At 38.1% G+C, this 20,607-nt stretch overlaps 1 protein-coding gene across 13 annotated transcripts in view; it reads left to right on the plus strand.

Moving 5' to 3' along the window:
• Positions 1 to 19,821, plus strand: part of stxbp5l (syntaxin binding protein 5L) — a 169,717-nt gene extending 149,896 nt beyond the window's left edge. For 8 of the 13 annotated variants that reach the window (XM_058082203.2, XM_058082204.2, XM_058082210.2 and 5 more), the window contains 7 exons: positions 7,011 to 7,112; positions 9,318 to 9,557; positions 13,415 to 13,778; positions 13,889 to 14,054; positions 16,780 to 16,891; positions 16,990 to 17,210; positions 17,285 to 19,821. In XM_058082203.2, coding sequence (XP_057938186.2) covers positions 7,011 to 7,112; positions 9,318 to 9,557; positions 13,415 to 13,778; positions 13,889 to 14,054; positions 16,780 to 16,891; positions 16,990 to 17,210; positions 17,285 to 17,326 — 1,247 coding nt within the window. In that variant the 3' untranslated portion in view covers positions 17,327 to 19,821. The remainder of the gene's footprint in view (positions 1 to 7,010; positions 7,113 to 9,317; positions 9,558 to 13,414; positions 13,779 to 13,888; positions 14,055 to 16,779; positions 16,892 to 16,989; positions 17,211 to 17,284) is intronic. The other 5 variants (XM_058082207.2, XM_058082211.2, XM_058082213.2 and 2 more) reach the window with 1 other exon arrangement.
• The last annotated feature ends 786 nt before the right edge of the window (positions 19,822 to 20,607 follow it).

Genomic DNA, 20,607 nt, shown 5'->3' on the forward strand with positions numbered 1-20,607 from the left:
AGTCAAAATCATCAAAAATGGACGGTACCGAGAGGGACAGCTTTAGAAAAAAAGGCTGGGATTAAATGAGTTAAAAACGTGACAACACGCTCCCTCATCATAGGCTGAATGTATGCAAACTGAGACAAAATTTTGGAAGTTAACTGAAAAATGTGCTAACCAAGGTTCCACTGTACAATTTGATGTATCACCTTTATTTCATTTTGGGTGAATTTTTTTACATTGTGTCTCTCAAACACATTTTGAAATGCCATGGGTAATCTTACAAAATCCAATCATGTCAAATAATGATGTTCACTGTTTGCTAGGTGATTTCAAATCAAGTAGTCCATCTATTAAGCATATCATAAGCATGCTAGTTCTTAATTACCCCCATTATTGCAAATGCACTTTTCATGATTCTGCATTTTTCAAATTGCTCTACTAATATAATTAACAACAAATATCAGATAAAAACACTTTTGTTTCTGTTCAGTATCACGACTCAGTATACAATTTATCTGCATTATCCTAAAGCAAAGAACGTATCTCAAGTGGTGCAACTACTAAGATGGGGTTAATCACCTCTCCAAGGTGTTAAACATAGCAACTGTTTAAGGTCTGCTGAAAGCTCTCTGACTGATCTGTTTCATTTCTTTTATACTTTGCACACAACTTTCTATTGAACTTCTATTATGCTATAACCTCGGTGTGTCCATTTTTCAAAAAGCCTCCTATGGTGCAAGAATATTAAAGAGATGAATAGAAAGACTTTAAATGTGATTTGCACCCTAGCATTTTGACATTTTCTCTCCCTGAACCGAGCTTATTGTATTCAGAATCTTTGAATGAGGTGACCCCAGCAGGCTTTATTTACGTGTATGTGTATGTGTATGTGTGTGTGTGTGTGTTGCTTACAGCTTGCGTTATTTCCCTTTCATGTCAGTGAAAAACAAAAGGCACATTTTAAAAATGGGCTGTCAAGCGTAGAGAAATGAATCACCTAATGACATGATTTGGAGACGTTTACGTCAGAAATTGCTTATACAAAATGGGCGAATGTGACATTGAGTGAACGTTAGTAAATATAGCACTTACGGTGTTAATAACAACGTCAAAGCCTCGTTCAGGACATGTTCTTGCTCCCTTCAACGCTGGAGGTGCCAGACAATAATACATGGAGGGATGGTTGGAAGGAGTATCCGGAATGCTGGATGGGGTTAGAGCAGGGGTGGGCAAACTACGGCCCGGGGGCCACATCCGGCCCGCCAAGTGTTTGAATACGGCCCGCCCAATCTTTCCAAAGTATTTCATTTAAACTCAACATACAACCTGGCATCATGGCCTGAGCCAACCTTTTGATGGTTTTATCAATTTTGTTTTTTGACATGGTCTGTTGTTTACAAAGTGCTCCTGAAAAAAGGGACACAAGCACATAATAATAATAATAATTATTATTATTATTATTAGATTATTAGATTATTATAATTATTATTAGAACTATTATGATTGTTATAATTATTATATTAATGCTAATTATTATATTAATTATATATAATATTATTGTTATATTTGCATATTTTACATAATAATAATATAATTATTATTATATTAATTTTATTGTAATTATTATAATATTTTATTATTTTTCGAATATTTAAATATAAATATAAAATAATAAATAATAATAGCAGATTGCATGACAATTTTACAGATACAATAATACCAGGTGGACTGTTATATGTAAAATATATAGTCTGCCCCCCCCCCCCCCCCCCCGTAAATTTTGTCATATCAAAAAGTCAAAAAGTTTGCCCACCCCTGGGTTAGAGCCTAAATGAAGGTTGGAGAAGAACACTGTTGTCACCAGGGCTGACAATTTTAGTTTAATTGTTATATTTTTTACATTATATCTTATTTTTTAATTGTACTTTTTTTGTTTTTAATTGTGCTAGCTTGATGCTCTATGCATGGCAGCGATGCACATACTACTTTGCACAAAATTAATTACTATTCCGTGCTGGTATTTCACTTGTTTTTGCATTACAGGGTACACGACAGATACTGCAGTATCTACAGTGACTTCTACTTTCTGCAGATTGTTTTGACATCCACATTTTCCTGGCTGTACACACCATTTACCCTTCATAGTCTGAGCTCTGTGTGGAACACACCTGAAAGTTAAAATAGTGACACTTCCCAAAATGTCATAGTTAGCTACCTTGCAAGAACATCTAACAAGTTAAATGAGCATTTTGTTATTCAAAAAAAAAGATTGGAAAAAATATAAGATAGTGGGGAAATATTCCCTTCTGAGTAAATCTGAAGAGCCTATCAGAAACGAAAATAAAATAAAGTACAAATGAATACAAAGTAAGTGAAGACACTGTTATATTCACCGAAGCGTGGTCCCAAATGTGCACCTGTCCAAAGGCGTGTAATAAGAAAACCATCCTGAAAATTCAACACCTCTGTCTATCGTGTGAACAGATGCAGGTCTGAGGGTTAGTGTTACCTGTGCACCGTCTATCACCACATTTAGCGGTGTTGTTTATCAGTCAGGCTGCTTTACCGCAGTGTAGAGCCAGCAGGATCGCTGCAATAATTGAAGGTCAACAAGCAGTGGTAGAGAGGAGGCTGATGTTAATGAGGCCTGCACGCCAGGCGAGAAGACAGAGGAGGGAAACGGCAGGGGAAGCCGCACTCAACGTACTATGTCTATACCTTTGACTTTAGATAAGCGGCAGCGCCATTAAATATTGAGCAAAATGTCATCTGTCAAATTGCGCATGCGTCCCTTGGTATGAGGTGCACATTTCATTGGGAATATCGGAGCAGGCCCTGAAATATATCAATCAAAAAACTAAATGTATGACAACATCACATTTTCACATAGAAAATAATACAACAATAAAAAGAGGTCAAATGAAAACAAATTGATGATTTTATATACCGTATTTTCTGGACTATAAGTCACTCTGAGTATAAGTCGCACAAGGCCAAAAATGCATAATTAGATTTTTATAATTATAATATTATAATATTATAATATTATAATATTATAATATTATAATATTATAATATTATAATATTATAATATTATAATATTATAAAATTATAATATTGTTATATATTATAATATTATTATATATTATATATTATATATTATATATTATATATTATATATTATATATTATATATTATATATTATATAATATTATAATAATATTATAATATGCCAAAAATGCATTTTTTCATAATTAGATTTTTATAATTATAATATTATAATTTAATATTCTAATATAATATTATATTATTAATATTATAATATTATAATTATTATAATATTATATTATATTCATTTATTCATTCATTTTCTACCGCTTTTTCCTCACGAGGGTCGCGGGGGGTGCTGGAGCCTATCCCAGCTGTCTTCGGGCGAGAGTACACCCGGCGGGGTACACCCTGGACTGGTCGCCAGCCAATCACAGGGCACATATAGACAAACAACCATTCACACTCACATTCATACCTATGGACAATTTGGAGTGGCCAATTAACCTAGCATGTTTTTGGAATGTGGGAGGAAACCGGAGTACCCGGAGAAAACCCACGCATGCACGGGGAGAACATGCTCCACACAGAGATGGCCGAGGGTGGGAATTGAACCCTGGTCTCATAGCTGAGCTCATAGCGCGCTAACCACTAGACCGCCGTGCCGCCCCTATTATATTATATAATATTGTAATATTATAATTATAAAAATCTAATTATGCATTTTTGGCCTTGTGCGACTTATACTCCAGAGTGACTTACAAGGCCAAAAATGCATAATTAGATTTTTATAATTATAATATTATAATGTAATAAAAATAAAAGAATAGAGAACAGGCTGAATAGGTGTAAGATATGCTAACACAATGGTTATTCAGCTACACAAAAAATAAACATAAACAGTTTTTTTTTCATTTATAAGTCACTCTGGAGTATAAGTCGCAGGAACAGCCAACCTATGAAAAAAAAATGTGACTTATAGTCCCGTAAAATACTGAATCGTGTGTACAAAACCCGAGATTTGATTGTACTGTGTTTTAATAGCACAGGGTTGATGTGAATCAGTGAGTACTCGGCCAGATGCTGAAGAGGCCTTCAAACCACAGTCATTTCTCCACCCACACACTCCTACATCCATGACTGCTCGGTATAAATATGAAAGCAGGAGGTCTGCTATCTCTCGTTCTAATATAACATGTAACTCTGCCATGCTGCAAATGGAGGTGGAATTTTTCCAAATAAATCAATTCAAGTAAATGACAACAAAAAAAGTATGTATAATACTCTGTAATGGACAAGGAACAAAAGAAAGAATGAAGAATCTGTTGTCTGAAGGTGTGGAGAAAAAGAAAATCCTGCCTCACCTATTTAGATTATCTCACCTCTTTTATCACTCCAGTTCCCTTTAAGCGCCCACCCAAGGGTGCCGATGTCCTGTCAAGGCACCACTGTGCCAGACTTTCATTAGCCTGTGGCTGCGTCACACGTGGGGAAACGCACCCCAGCCACATATGACAAACCTAGACGTCAGCCATCCCAGCTCACATTTAAAAAGGCTATTAGGCTCGTACAGTACAGCAGTGTTGTCACGATATCAACATTTGACACCAGAACTGTATATGTGCATGACTTTAATGACCAAAACTGAGGTTGTCATGCAACTAGGGTTGCCAACTGCCTGAAAAAGAAATAAGGGGCACCAAACGTCTTCACCCTTCAGCAATTTTTATACTCTTTCACTGAATCTTGAATTTAAAGGGGACCTATTATGCTTTTTCCACTTCTCTGACCTATAACTGTTGTTATAATGTCATACTCTCGTGTTAAACAATGCCAAAGAGTCAGATATTAAGGTTTACGCATTTGGAAGTGACTGCACGCTCACTGACTTTTACTGTCGTCAATGCGATATGGGCTCCAGGTTTCCTGCATTCAGTAAACGCAGACCTTTACGGAAGTCCTCCGGAGCGTTTGGGAGTGTGGCCAATAACAGCGGAGTGGGGGTCCCTAGAGGAGGGTAAGGGGTGGAGTAAATTAAACAGACCATTTGAGTCGGAAGCAGGAAGTCCATGGAAACACTTCAGGAAGAGGTGCAAAATCTGGAAGATCTAGAAAGCTTTCTGTGCTGGTTATCATGTGTAGCCGCTCTACAGAAAATGAGCATAACAGGTCCCCTTTAATTACATGCAGGTTTTGCAGTAATACAAATACATGGGAAACAAATTGTTCAATAATTAGAAGTTGTTTTTTAATGCAAAATAACAAAATTAACAGAATAAAATAAATAGCTGAAGTATGAAAATTAATTTGTTTCTCTATGACACTGAATTTATGTTCCTGAATTTTTGAATGGATCTTTTTTTTACATGATTTTATGCAGAAAATGCAATGTGTTTTGAAATTCAGTTCATTAAAAAATTATGTTCTACAAATGCTCAAATACATATTAATGTTTCTAAATTTAAATACACGCCTCTATTAAGACCGAATCAGTCGATTGTGTCTCACAGCCAGCCAATCTGGTGTACTGTACAGCAATTAATTGATTCCAGACCCGACCATGATAAGTGAATTTCAAGAAAGTAGGATTCTTTCCTTATAAATTGAATATTTTCATAGTTAGAACATAGAAAACCTGTTTATAACCTTCTAAACACTTTTTTGGAACATTATTAGAGCCCTTGAGACACGAAAACACCTTTACACTCGTATTATCGAATATAGTAGACAGAACCAGAGAAAATAAGACACTTCAGTATGTCTTATTTTCAGTAACATTACTGCTACCTAGTGACCAGTCTACAATACTACATACTATCACGTCTTTGAATGCATCTCCTCAATGCCTTATATTTTTATATGCTTGAAAATCCTTTGTTTACAATTTCATTTTTAAAAATATGTCATTTTTTTAAAAAATCTTTGCATTGTTTAATTTAAATACAAAACATTACAATTTATTCATGAATACATTTTGAAGGTGTGAAATTCAAAATGCAGAGTGGTGAGGCATTACTGTAAACTACATAGTCACGTGATGGGGGTCTTCCAAAACCCAGAAGGGTAATTGAAGTTTTGAGTTGGCTAAATTTGAGTTTTGAAATTATTTGCACTGAATTTTTTTTGCACTGAATTTTTTTTGCGCTGAATTTTTTTTGCACTGAACTTTTTTGCACTGAATTTTTTTTGCGCTGAATTTTTTGTGCTGAACTTTTTTTGCACTTACACTGAATTGTCACATTATTGTCAATTAATATAATTATAATTATCAAATTATTTTCACAAACAAATATTTTAAGCACCTGTATTTTGCATAGGAAAAAAAATTAATTCACCAAAATTTGAATCTGAAAAGAAACAAATGAATCTTCATAATTATTATCTTCATAATCTTCTCATTAGTGACAGAACAGGACAGGGCTGGGAAGAAGTTTCCTGTAATAATTCCTAATAAAGCATCCATTAATTCCACTGACATTTCCCAAACTATGAATGATTCTCATGGTAATAAGCGACTGTACTGAATTTGTGTCCCTTTTCTACTCAATACGTGACAATTTCATTTTTCAACGGACGGTTGGCAACCCTCCATGCAACTCTCCTCTGGAAGTGTCTGAATGTGCATGCGAAATAGCACAGCGTAACTACTGTATGTATGCAACAGCGTTACAAGTGTGGCAACACATTTTAGTTGAGCAGATGGTGCTGAAATTGTGTTGAGAGTGAGGTCGCTAGTGTCTCCTATCTGATGTTATTATTTTAAAGAAGTCACTCCAAACTCAGCTTCAACTTTCCTTCTTTTTCTTTTCTGTCATTCTCTGGCACAACTGTTCATCTGTGCGTCTTGTGCGTTTTGGACGGGATGGCTGCGCTTGTTTGTATGTGTGTGCGTGTGTGTGTGGTGTTTTTTTGTGTGGGCCGTTTGGGGTGGGTGGGCTGCTTTGTCTTATGGGATTCATGTTGTGGGGGACGGTTAGGTTATGCATCGAGGAGGGCAATGCTCCAGCAGTTACATGGAGTAACAATGTACTCTCACGACGAACACCACACCGCCACCCCCTACTGCTGGAGTGACAGAGGTAAGGGGGCTTCGGCCAACTAATGCATCACTACTGTCCTGCTTATTGATCAAAACGTCAGTCCTTTCAGTATGTCAGTTCGTTCGTCCGTTTGTTCCCATCGACAGCGTGCTTAGATGTGATTCCTTCTCTGAGGGGGGCATGTGGTGGTGTTGTCCTTCTTGTATGTGGTTTGTAGCACACTGTACTACACTGCGTCGGCACACAGCCTTTGTGCAATACAGTACATCCCCGCCTTTCAAAAAATCAAAAATAACAAAAATCCAAACCATGGCATTGTGTGAAAAAGTGATTTAGCCCCCTAAACCTAAGAACTGGTTGGGGCACCCTTAGCAGCAACAACTGCAATCAAGTGTTTACCATAACTTGCAATGAGTCTCTTACAGCACTCATCTTTGCAAAATTGTTGTCATTCAGCCACATCGAATGAATGAAGCACCTTTTTAAAGTCATGCCACAGAATCTTAATAGGATTCAGGTCAGGACTTTTACTATTAATGTTAATGGAGGGGCTATCACTTTTTCACACAGGTCCATGTACCTGTAGGTTTGATTTTTTTTCCCTCCCTTAATAATAAAAAGTGTCATTTAAAAACTACATTTTATTTTCAGTTGCATTGATCTGAAACATGTAAGTGTGACAAACATTTTGTCACACCAAAGCTAGATTTTATTAGGAGTTAGTATCAACCTATGTTCTTTTTTTCTGTTTTTTTAATTTAATTTTATTTTTACAATGTGCCACGGCGGTCTAGTGGTTAGCACGCAGACCTCACAGCTAGGAGACCAGGGTTCAATTCCACCCTCGGCCATCTCTGTGTGGAGTTTGCATGTTCTCCCCGTGCATGTGTGGGTTTTCTCCGGGTACTCCGGTTTCCTCCCACATTCCAAAACATGCTAGGTTAATTGGCCACTCCAAATTGTCCATAGGTATGAATGTGAGTGTGAATGGTTGTTTGTCTATATGTGCCCTGTGATTGGCTGGCGACCAGTCCAGGGTGTACCCTGCCTCTCGCCAAAAGACAGCTGGGATAGGCTCCAGCACCCAGTGAGGAAAAACCGGTACAAAATGAATGAATGAATGAATATGCCACGGCCCAATAAAAAATGATACACGGGCCACAAGTGGCACCAAGGCCACACTTTGGAGACCCCTGCATTTGAGGCTAGCAGGCTAGTTTTTGAGACGTGAACCCACCGCCAGAGCTTAGTGTGCAAACCCCCAAAAATTATGACTTCCCAATCGTGGCGAAACTGACCGGAACTGTGATCGGTCAGCTTTTCCAACTTTTAGGCAGAAGTGCCAAAAAGAAACAATAGAGCAAAGAAAAGTGAAAATAACAAATATATACATATATAATACATATATATTTGCTTACTACTCCACTAGTAGCTAAATTGCTTGTCAGAGGAAAAAAGCGTTTTGGTGTAAAATTGCATGTCAGAATATCAAGACATAATTCAGCCTTTATCTTAAATAAGATGTGTTTTCTGCAGAAAAAAAAACTTGGCCTATTTCTGGAGAAAAAAATAGAAAAGATCATTTTGAGGCCAAAAAATGTCAAATTTGCATGACCGTGAATGCTGAATCCCGAATGTGCGGGGATCCACTGTATATCTCCCCTCCCCCTTTGTAGTCTTTTTTTAGCCCACGTTACCCAGAATAGCTGCTAAGAAATGGCACATTTCTCAAAGTGGTTTGATCTTGATACAGCATGCGTCCACTCGGCTTTGCACCATCTGTAGTTGTTGTTACATAAACTCACTCGGTGAGGCTGGGGAAGCAATACTGCACGTTGCCTGACTCTAAATAATTCACCAGTGCTGTAAAACAGAAATACTTTTCTGATGGATACACAGTAGTGCTCACAAAGATACGCTGTGTGCTCTATTTTGTGTATGGCTGTGCACTATATGAATTTATTGTTGCTGTGTAAACATCAAAGGTGACAATCTGCCCACTCTTTGTTAAACACAGGATTGTTTGATTGAGTGTATGTGTGTGTGTAATCACTGATCACTTTAATTCTCAATGATCCTGACCTTTCCTTGTGTTACTTCTTGTCTTCATACTTCCTGTTCTTCTCCTCCAATCCGCCATCTCTCCTTCATTTCCCTCATTGGAATCATCTTACACGTCTTCTTTATTCCGTGTGTCTGTGTGTGTTGTCGTCGTCGTCTTTGTGGTGACCTCCATCGATGCAGAGAGTCGCGAAAACTCCTTCAGTCGCTCCCGCAGCTCCAGTGTCTCCAGCATCGATCGGGACACCAAAGAGGCAATCACCACACTGCAGTTTGGGGAGTCTTACGGGCGAAAGAGTGACGCCCTGCCTACACCGTGTCTGTGGGTGGGCACCAGCCTTGGTGTCATTTTGGTCATCCCCATGTCCATTCCCACTGATCAGGATGAGAGGATGGAGGAGCCCGTCACCATTGGTCCCAGTGGTAAGTCCTAGCCAATTACCTACCGAGGAATAAAAGAAAAGTGAAGTGTGGTGCATGAGTGGTTAGCGTGCAGGCCACACAGCTAGGAGACATGAGTTCGATTCCACGCTCGGCCAACATTTGCATGTTCTCCCCGTGCACATGTGGGTTTTCTCCAGGTACTCCGGTTTCCTCCCACATTCCAAAAACATGCTAGGTTAATTGGCGACTCCAAATTGTCCATAGGTATGAATGTGAGTGTGAATGGTTGTTTGTCTATATGTGCCCTGTGATTGGCTGGCCACCAGTCCAGAGTGTACCCCGCTTCTTGCCCCAAGACAGTTGGGATAGGCTCCAGCGGTAGAAAATGAATGAATTAATGTTTTGAAGTAAATAAGTCATTTTTAAGGTGTGATGGCATTTTTGTCATGACGTTGCACAATTAGCAACTTTACATTACATTTGATGTAATTATCGTTGTAGTTGCACATCAAATCAAGAGATTTCCTCTACTTATAGATAAAAACGTATTTCCATCTGCAATTAAATGCCACTAATTGTGAGTTAACCATGAACAAAATCACAATCGCGATCAAATATTTTAATCAATTGACAGCCCTAATATATACATATTAAAAAACGAAATAAAAAGCACACACACCCCTAGGGGTCCTCAGTTATGTTTGTAGAAGGGTCAGAATTTTTCTCAGCAGAGATTATGAGAGCTAGGTGGATTGGGTCTTAGTTGCTGTGCCCTAAATATGACAACCATCTTGCAGCTTTCAGTTTCATATGACCATTTCAGCCATTTTGGTGAAGTGTCAATATGAGAACTGATCCAGAAAACAAAGTGGAAGTTTAGAAGTGCACACAGCAGTGAACTTTGAAGTTTGACACAGTAACAGTACAGTCTGTGTATCCTTAGCATGGAGACAAGTCCCAGTATATACATGTGCTTTGACCCAAACAAAACACATAGGGAATAACCATAAATAGGTGGCCTAGACTCCAGATTCTTCTAAATCTTACTTCTGCATTTTACCAAGACATGCGGACATAGAATGGACTGAAAGCTATTCTATTTTTTTATTACTCGGGTGTGATGGCCACATCTAATACTTTTGCCCATTTAGTATACATTTATTGAGAGACAACACCCTGGACTGGTGGCCAGCCAATCACAGCTCACATATTGACCAACAACCATTCACACTCACATTCATACCTATGGACAAAACCAGAGCCAGATCCATAACATATCATATTAATTACAAAGAGGTACTCAATCAGAGGAATTTCAGTCTGTTGTGGGTCTGTAAACCATTCAATTATGTACAGTAATCCCTTGTTTAACGATGGATCATAAGATACGCCTTTATTTGTCCCTCAGTAGGGAAATTTGCAAACTCATCATTTGCAAATGCTAAGTGAATTGCCGAGAGGCAGGATTCCTCATTTATAAATAGTATAGTAAAACTCTAAACATGAACTGACACCCAAATAGTCACCTTACTCACCTGTTACCAAATATACTGTAGTCGACATGACATGAGAAAAGAAGCCACTTAAGAAATAAATAAAACATGTGCTTGTGCATGTTGCTGTAAATGTGTTTCAATACTCAGGGAGCTGAGTAGGAAGTGGTTTCAGAGTTGAATTTTAGCTTGGCGTGGGTCATGTTAGGGATTATTGTGCCTGCCGTGAGATAATTCAAACCTGCAATAAAAGCCTGTTGCTTCAGCAACTGAACATGACAGTAATACTACTGACACCTAGTGCCTTATATTTCTATTTTACTATTTTTATGCTTGAAAATTCTCACTTTATATGTAAAATTTACTTGGATCTGCATATTTCCTGAGTAAGAATATGCTGTATTTAAGCATGAAACCGTGTGATTTATTAATATATTTGGAAAAACCATGTATGAAGCTACAAAATTCAAAGTGGGAAGTGGTGAGGGGTTACTGTATAACAGGGGCATCACTAGGTTCTGAGGAGGTGCACAGGATATGAATGAATGTAGTAGACATTCAAAAAAATAAAATCATTCATTTTCTGCTGCTTTTCCTCACGAGGGTTGCAGGGGTGATGGAGCCTATCCCAGCTGTCTTCGGGCAAGAGGCGGGGTACACCCTGGACTGGTGGCCAGCCAATCACAGGGCACATTCATACCTATGGACAATTTGGACTCGCCAATTAACCTAGCATGTTTTTGGAATGTGGGAGGAAACCGGAGTACCCGGAGAAAACCCACAAGGAGAACATGCAAACTCCACACAGAGATGGCCGAGGGTGGAATTGAACCCTGGTCTCATAGCTGTGAGGGATGTGCGTTAACCACTCGTCCACCGTGCAGCCCTCAAATCCAAAAAACAAATAACGAACAAGAACCAGGATAACTTTCCCACTTTTGGACAGATTTAGTAGAGATACTCAATTGTTTTAGGCCACCATTGAAATGTACACAAGTACACACAATCTCTACACACAAAGCTCTGCAACCATTCTGTCCAGTGGACAGTGATCAATTATATAACAATCATTATTATATTATTAATTAGCCTATTATTATTACTATCATTATTATTATTCATCTGATTACTACTAGTAGTAGTAGGATAGTATTAGCCTGCTTATTGGCTTACTTATTAGCCTGCTTTTGCCCGATTATATGAATTTTTTATTGAAAATTGTATTTTTTATTGATTTTTTTTACAAAAAAAATCATTACAAATTAAAAAAAAATCAATGAAAAATATCAAATTATTTAGGGGGGCTTAAGAACATTTTAGGGGTTTCAAAATAGGCTGAATGACACCACTGCTGTATAATATTAAAGATTGATAACTTCCATATTCCAAAACAAAAACATATTTTAGTCATACGACATACTGAAGCATTCCGTGTCACCAGTTAAGAGACAATTATTGTAACCTCACAGCATTAAATTCCAAAAACATATACGTACGTATCAAGACAAGGTACAGGGAAGAAGGCCGCTTATTACGTAAAGGTCACGGAATAAGCTCGGCTACTTCTGATGTGTTTTCACTCTGACTTGTTTTGTGGATAGTTGATAATGTCACACACACAGAAAGGCCATCTTACTTCAGGCTCTCACGCTACTATAATTGGGACTTTATTTATGTGTGCCTTTTTCACTTGGATATTGGCAAGGTTAGCCTTGGGAGGTTGAGATGCCTACAAAAAGTCTGCTTGGGATGCACGCCAAGGTCCACCAGCTGGGCATTTTCCAATTTTGGATCAACATTTGCAACAAAAGTGACTGTTGTAGTTGCAGTGGAACCTTAAGTTTTCCTCAATCCGTTCCCAAAGTTCAATACAATATGTAAGAATACAGAATCAACTTCTCCTTTAGGAAATAATGCAAATCCAATACTATTATGACAGATTACATTTATACTTTCTTGAATTCAGTAGTATTACAACTCTTACAGCTGTACTCCATCCAGAATAAGGAGTACAGAGAGGAAACAAGGAGATAGGCCGAGTTATTCATTGTTCTGTGCGCATTCTATGAACAAATAAACCACCCACATAGACATAATAAAGATGATTAAATGATTCATTGGCTGGAATATTTTGTCCTAGCTATAAAAGAACCATTTTGCATTCGTCACAAATACCAACGTGTGGATGCTTTGTTAGAATAGCTCTCGATTCTGTGGAATGATACGTGGGCTAACGCACCGTTTGGCCATACAATAATGGAGACATTTTTGTTGAAAATTGAGGAACCACTGTACTATTTAAGTTTCTTGTGTCGTACCTAATAAAAAAAAACAAAAACACATGCAGTAGTGACAATGAAAATCCTTTGTCTTCCCTCTGTTGACTGTACCACATACTCCTAGGGGCGGTCCTGATGCTGAAGGGCTCTGTGTTGCGTTTTGGCTTCTTGGATTGCATGGGTGCGCTCATTCAAAGCCCCTACGAGGTTTGGCGTGATCTCAATGCCCCAGAAGACCCCGACCGACCACGAAAGCGCAAGCTGGTGCACTACTCGCCCTCATCCTCCCAGGACACCTGCGGGGAAGGACATCTGGCAATAGTTTGCTCCGAGAGGCAGGCCAAAGTGTTCCTGATGCCCTCACAGTCTTGCCTCTTTGTCCACAACATCACAGAGTCATCCTTCGTCCTGCGAGCCGATGTGGTGTCAGTGTGTAACAGCGTGTGCCTCGCCTGCTTCTGTGCCAACGGACATGTCATGACACTCAGGTAAAGGCCGCGTAAACACATGAAATCGGTGGAGCGGAGTTCCACATCATGATTCGTGCCTGCTTAGTTCCTGCTGTGTGAATACCTTCCATTGATTTCTCTGTCGACAGTTTGCCGAGTCTACGGCCGTTGATGGATGTCAGTTACCTGCCTCTGACAGACATGCGCATTGCAAGAACCTTTTGCTTCACCAACGGGGGGCAGGCACTTTATCTCAGCTCCCCAACAGAGATCCAGAGAATTACATACAGCCAGGAGATGTACGACAATCTTCAGGTGTGTGACATGCCGTACATAAACATTTTATTGCCTTGAAGCATCCAAGCGTGCTCTAATCTACTCATGACTGCTACACAGTATGTATTATTAATGGGGGCATATTATGCTATTTTCAACCCTTTATATTGAGTTGTGTTCTCCTATAGAGCAGCTACACACAATAACCCGTAAATAAAAACTTTAGATTTTCCAGAATCTGCACCTATTCCAGCAATATTTTGTTTGATTTGTGCTTCCTGCCAAAACAGTCTGTTTTCATATATTCCACCCACAGTCATGCCCACTCCACTGTGATTGGTCACATGCCCAAAGTGCTTCCTAACTATAAACCATATAAGGACGTCTGCCCTTCTGTGACATCACAAAGGGGCAGTTTTACCACGCCTTTTGAAACTGAGCGTTTTGAGCCATCTCACACTTCTTTCAGGGCTCACTTCCAAATGTGCATTACCTCATTATCTGAAATTTTGACATCATTTAACACGAGAATACAATATTCTAACGCCATTTATAAGCCAGAAAAGTGGAAAAACCATAATAGGTCCCATTTATTTATTTATTTTATTTTAGTCTCATAATAGAGATTATTTCATATTGGTTTTGGGTTGGGTTTTTTTTGAGAATGGGAGTGTCCAAACCTTTTACACCAAGGGCCCTCTACCGAAAAATGAAAGCACGCAAGGGCCATTTTGATATGTGTGGGCAATATGTAGATATGCTAAGAAGTTATATAGAAAAACTACACCTCAACTTTGTGATATAGCATACCTGTATTGTTAGTGTGAGCTTTGCTCTTTGCTCTTTTCCCCCATTTTGGCTCCATAATATTAATATTTCAATTTATAAACTTCATAAATTTTCTTTTAACGACTCATAATGTTTTGAGTTTTTTTTTCCCCAACAATATTTTGTTTTTCTTCCAAGCTTATTTTCCAAAAAACACTTTGGAACCCCCTGCTCATGAAGGATAATGTCTTCATTACACAATCTTAATTTGAGGGAAGAGATATGGTATCTGTTGATATCGTTGTCTGTAATTAAGAGCTGGTATTCATCAGGAAGGGCATCCGGAATATAAAGGGCTCAAGCCAAAAATTATGTAGCGACTCAGTAATCAGGAAAAAGCCGAAATAAATAAAGAAAACCATATCAGTATACTGTCCATCCTAAAAAAGCCAATATGGAACATTGGTTTGATGCTGTAACTATCCTTACTATCTCTATAAACATCTGTGTATCTTTGTATGGAATTAGTGCTTGTTTACATGGTGAATAATGTCAGCACTACAGGCTGACCTTTGCTGAGAGAATGAAACCCAAACTACTTTATGGTTTTGAGATGGATGTTGCAGGTCAGAAACAAACAAGCATCTGAGAATAGAGAATATCGCTGCCCATTCGGCCATCGGTGAGCTTGAGGGTGTTTGAAAAAGGCACTGAGGCGTACAGTAAAGCCTCCCTCAGGCAGAGTGACGTCCGCCTGGCCACATATCTCTGTGACTGGCTCAACGCAAAGAGAGATTTGGCCTTTGTTGTGATCAGGGAATAGAGTGGCTTGGCTCAGAGACGTTCTAATCTTTTCAGCCTGCTTGTCAGCAGAGAGAGGGGACACATTCAGGTCCACTCCATGAGGATTTTGTGATGGGAACAACACAAAAAAAATCACAGGCTGCAGTAATAATATGGTCTGTGATCTGATGCCATTGCCGTAGCCAGGTTGCTGTCTTTTAAAGCATGTTTGTCTGTATATTTTCCTTAATGCTATCATTTGTGCTACAATGAGGGCAGCTGTCAACTCATGTGTTGGGATGATGCTGCTATACTGCCACCTACAGGCTAAATCAAGTCAGTCCAGGAAATGTTGACTGTATGAGGCTCTATCGCCTCCTAGTCGTAATGACAAGCGGGGGACCCACAATTGCATAAAACTGTCATCTCGAATTTGTCACATAATTTACATTTAATGAAAAGACTGCACGATTTCATTTTGAGGTAGTGGAAAATAACACTGTGTGCCAGTTTAATGAACATTTTATCCACAAATTCAAAATGATTTTCATAACCAAGACTCCAAATTCAGAGGCTTTACCTTACTGAGGCACTGCAAAGGTGAATATACAGAAATAAAATTAAAACGTACATAAAATACAAACTCATTTCTTCATGTTTACATTCAATTAATATAAAGTGTATTGTATAATGCTAATTAAATTGAAAATCCAACATAACGAGCTATCGAGGAGCATTAACGATTTTTCATGGTGCTTTTGTATCGCTAAATCTGACAACTATACAGAATATATATATATAATAAGTATAAACTAACACTAACACTAACAGTAAAATGTTGTTGACATAAGGCGGTTGAGTTTGGTCTTCTTCTTTGTTTCAATGTTCGTTTCAACTTTCAAATGGCACTGCAGAGCGTTGTCGCCACCTATCGGAGGATTAATAGATGACACCCCACTGCAGGGAAGACGCTTATAATATACAGTAAAATTAAACACAAAAAGGTTAAGGTGTACTAGGAAAGCAATCGAATCAATAATCATGCAGAATCATTAGCACAACAAAGATTCATCCTCTGCCAGATTGAAGTTGGGCTAAATCTAATCTGAACAAATTTGTCAAACTCTTAAAAACAAAAGATTTATTGCATTAAATTTCAGACAACGTCCTGGAATGCTGAAGTATTGTTCTAACGTTTTGTCATTCATTGAAGGAAATGCTGGGAGAACTGTTTACACCAATAGAAACACCCGAGGCCCAGAACCGAGGCTTCCTAAAGGGCTTCTTTGGAGGAAATGCTCATACGTTTGACAGAGAGGAGCTATGTGCGTATTCCCTTCCTTTCCTTTCCCTTCTTTTCCTCTCCCTTTTTGGTCCAATAAGTTTATAAATTCAAGCAATGTTGATGTGATCCGGCCAACAGTCGGTGAGGCAGCGGCGGGCAAGGCTTCCAGGAGTCTGGCCCAGCACATACCCGGTCAGGCAGGGGTGGAGGGCATGAAGGTGGCAGCTAGCGGGGCAGTGGGTGAGCTGGCCCGAGCCCGCATCGCTCTGGATGAGAGAGGCCAGAGACTGGGTGAGCTGGAAGAAAGAACTGCGCTCATGATGACCAGCGCAGAAACCTTCTCCAAGCACGCTCATGAGGTAACCAAGACTACTAAGAACGACAAACTTTTTCGCTTCAAAGTTCCTCACATCCTCCTCCCATGTCTCTCCAGCTCATGTTGAAGTGCAAGGACAAGAAGTGGTATCAGTTCTAATCACCCAAAACAAACAAGTGAGGTCAAACGATGGATTTCTGAGGCTTCATGCCGGGACAAAAACTTTTGACTCCACAGATGAGCAAGAAAGACACAAGAATGACTTTCTCTTTACGGCTCCCAAGCTGAGTGTGCCGCTCTGTCACACAGTTGGAGGACGGGATAGTTCCTCATTTGAATGACAGCGGGGAATCTGGAGGACTGCCCGTCTGCCGTTGTGTGTTTGTGTGCGTGTCTGAGTGAGTGTGTGTGTGTGTAAGTGTGCGTTCTGACAGGGTTTGGTTTTCAGGACCTCACTGTGTAGATACTCAACCATTAAGAAATCAACAAGACATGCATGAAACAAATAAGGAATGACTATCAAAATATCCAACTGCCATATTAAAAAGCAGCATGCTTACTTTAATGCTACTTTAACAGGAGAGTCAATTATGAATTTTTTATTTATTAATATAGCCAACTACAGAACCTATGAAAAACTTTCTATTTTTTGAAATATTGACAAAATCTATATATAAAAAAACACAAATATATACCTGCATTGCTATTAAGCCAAAACTTGTGTTCCTTTCCTTCACATTTTCTTTTCGTTTTGGCAAATATTTCTTGATACACTTCAAATGCACATAGTTCGCATTCAGTGCACATACTAAAGTCAAAGTAGAGTAAAAGTACTAAAGTAAAACATTACAGTATGGCCATATTCTAGGGCAGGGGTTCTCAAATGGTCTCAACCTGGGAGCCACATTTTCCAATCATCATTAAGTCACCATCCACTTTTATTGAAGTTAATTGATGCAATTATTTTTTAACATGAATACACATAATTACTTGTCCAAAGTGCATTTTAGAGCAATTTATTAAGAATTCTGTAATGGCGAGGAACATAAGCATGCATACAAAGAATGCGTGAAATGATTAATTTAAAAAAATATATATATATAGACTATAAGACTATATAAGACTATAAAAGCAGATGTAATTTCTAACTAGATGATGAAAATATTGTTCAAATTCACTTAGAAAAATATTGCACTTTGCCAAAATTATTTTACTGTAATGTTTTGACTAGCTTTCTCCCACCCAGAATGAATTCACAACGCATTTTACTGGGTATCATCTCTTTAAATATTAATACGCATAATTAAGTATTTAAAGTGCATTTTGGAGGAATTAATTAAGGCATTTTATAAAGGACATGAGGGGGAACATGATAACTGCATGCAAACAAATAATGCATACATTATAATTTATTTTAAAATAACAAATTAAATAATTCATATAAATAATAATAAAAATATCTCGATTGCAGTTAATGAGATCACAAAAGGAGATATTTCAGTCATAACTAGATGACTAAAATATTGCTAAATAAAGACACATTTATTCAAGTCAAACAATGCAAATGTCATCTTTTTACACATTATTAGGGAAATGAGGAGGACCATAACTGCATGTGTATGTATATATATACACACACACACAGAGTAATGCATAAATTGAAATTATTTAAAATTATTTATTATTTTAAAAATATACATAAACATGTATGTATATATATATATATATATACACAGAGTAATGCATAAATTGAAATGATTTATTTAAAAAATATGTTAAAAAATATACTTAAACATTGAAATGATTTATTTAAAAAAATAATTCAAAAATATACATAAACATTGCCTTCAATAAAACCGTAAAAGCAGATATTTCACTCACAACTGTATTATAAATAGGCTCAAATTTACCGCCTGTGACACACTTTCAGGTCATGACCCAACAGTTGAGAATCACTGCTCTAGGCGGCATCATAGTACAACCATGCAAGTATTTTTTCCCCTCATCTGCTGCTACTTCGACTACAAAAACTATACACGACGAGGCCAGATTTCAATCCCCGACTGCAGCTGTATGGAAACCCCAAAAGGCTAGTGTGAGATGTATGCAAGGGCTTGGAGAAGTGGACACAGTATGTTTATATTAATCTATATATTATTCATGTGCCATAAAAAAACACACACACAAGATGAGTGCAATCAGTGTAAAGTAAAAAAAAAGAGCTAATAGTTCATCATTCCTGGGGCATTTACTCAAGTTTTCTTTGTAATGACTTTTAAGTTTGACTTTGCCGGATGTGCAAAATTCAGTGGACCATCAGGATGTGTGTACGTGTGCCACATGGTAAGAAAAAAAAAAACAATAAAATCCACTCTGCCAAAGTAATAAAAAAGGACTACCACCCCCCCATCCTATTCCAATTCAGTCGTTACAAGTTGTGATTTGTGTGTTTTCAGGATCTGTGATAAACCTGAGTGTTGTTGCTGTCCATGTGAAGGCAGTGCGAAGGGGCGTTGGCATCTCACCCCCTTGTGAGTTGTTTATCAGTAAATGGTTCCGAAAAGAAGAAAAAAAAACAGTATTTTTCCAGTAATATTCAGATGTGAGTCAGTAAACATGTACATGTGTAAAAAAAAAACAAAAAAACAGCAGTTTCAACTCAAAGCAAATGTGTTCCGATCATTATTGTTCTTGATGATTATGGTATCCTCTCGTCGCAGTCCTATATTTGATGGTGACCGCCTGTCCAACGGAAGGCGCTTGTATGTTTCAAAACAACAAAATATTTCATGATACATGGTGGTGTATCATATCGTGATTGTGTTGTACATGTCAGTGCCACACGACACAGGCCAAACAACAGTGAGTGAAGAGGATATTTTGTACCTGTGTATTTGTCTGTATTTTGAAATCATCCGAAAAAAGAAAAAAAACATTTATATTTACTTACTTACACATCGGGCCTTTATGCACACAAGCACTGCGCCTTGATTATGTTGATATCACTGCTGCATTTTGTATGCAGACGCAAAGAATAAGGACGCCAGTGATGTCTTTGTGCATTCATAAACATTTGGACCTGCTTACCAGGGACCCATTTCCTCCCAAACATATCTTACAAATTACACTATTTTGATTCTTAAACGAGATAGATCTAATGTATCGTACATTTATGTTTGACACAGACTGAGCAGTGGGGTGGCAAAAAATATATATCATGGAAAAAAGTGACCTCTACAGACAGGGTGTTTTGTTAACATGTTTTGGTTTGTTTATATATTAAATGTATGTTTTCATATTGGGTGAAACAAACAAAAAGATGACACAGATGGGGTATTTTTCTCTATATATGTTGTACCTGTCACTGCTGGTACTCTTGAATCTGTCGAAATCACTGGAACTTGTTCTTCACAGTAATATCCTAAAAACAAGCATTTCTC

Source organism: Doryrhamphus excisus, linkage group LG12 (assembly GCF_037039965.1).
Source record: "Doryrhamphus excisus strain RoL-2023G ecotype Guam linkage group LG12, RoL_Dexc_Guam_v1.1, whole genome shotgun sequence".
Taxonomy (NCBI): Eukaryota; Metazoa; Chordata; class Actinopteri; order Syngnathiformes; family Syngnathidae; genus Doryrhamphus; species Doryrhamphus excisus.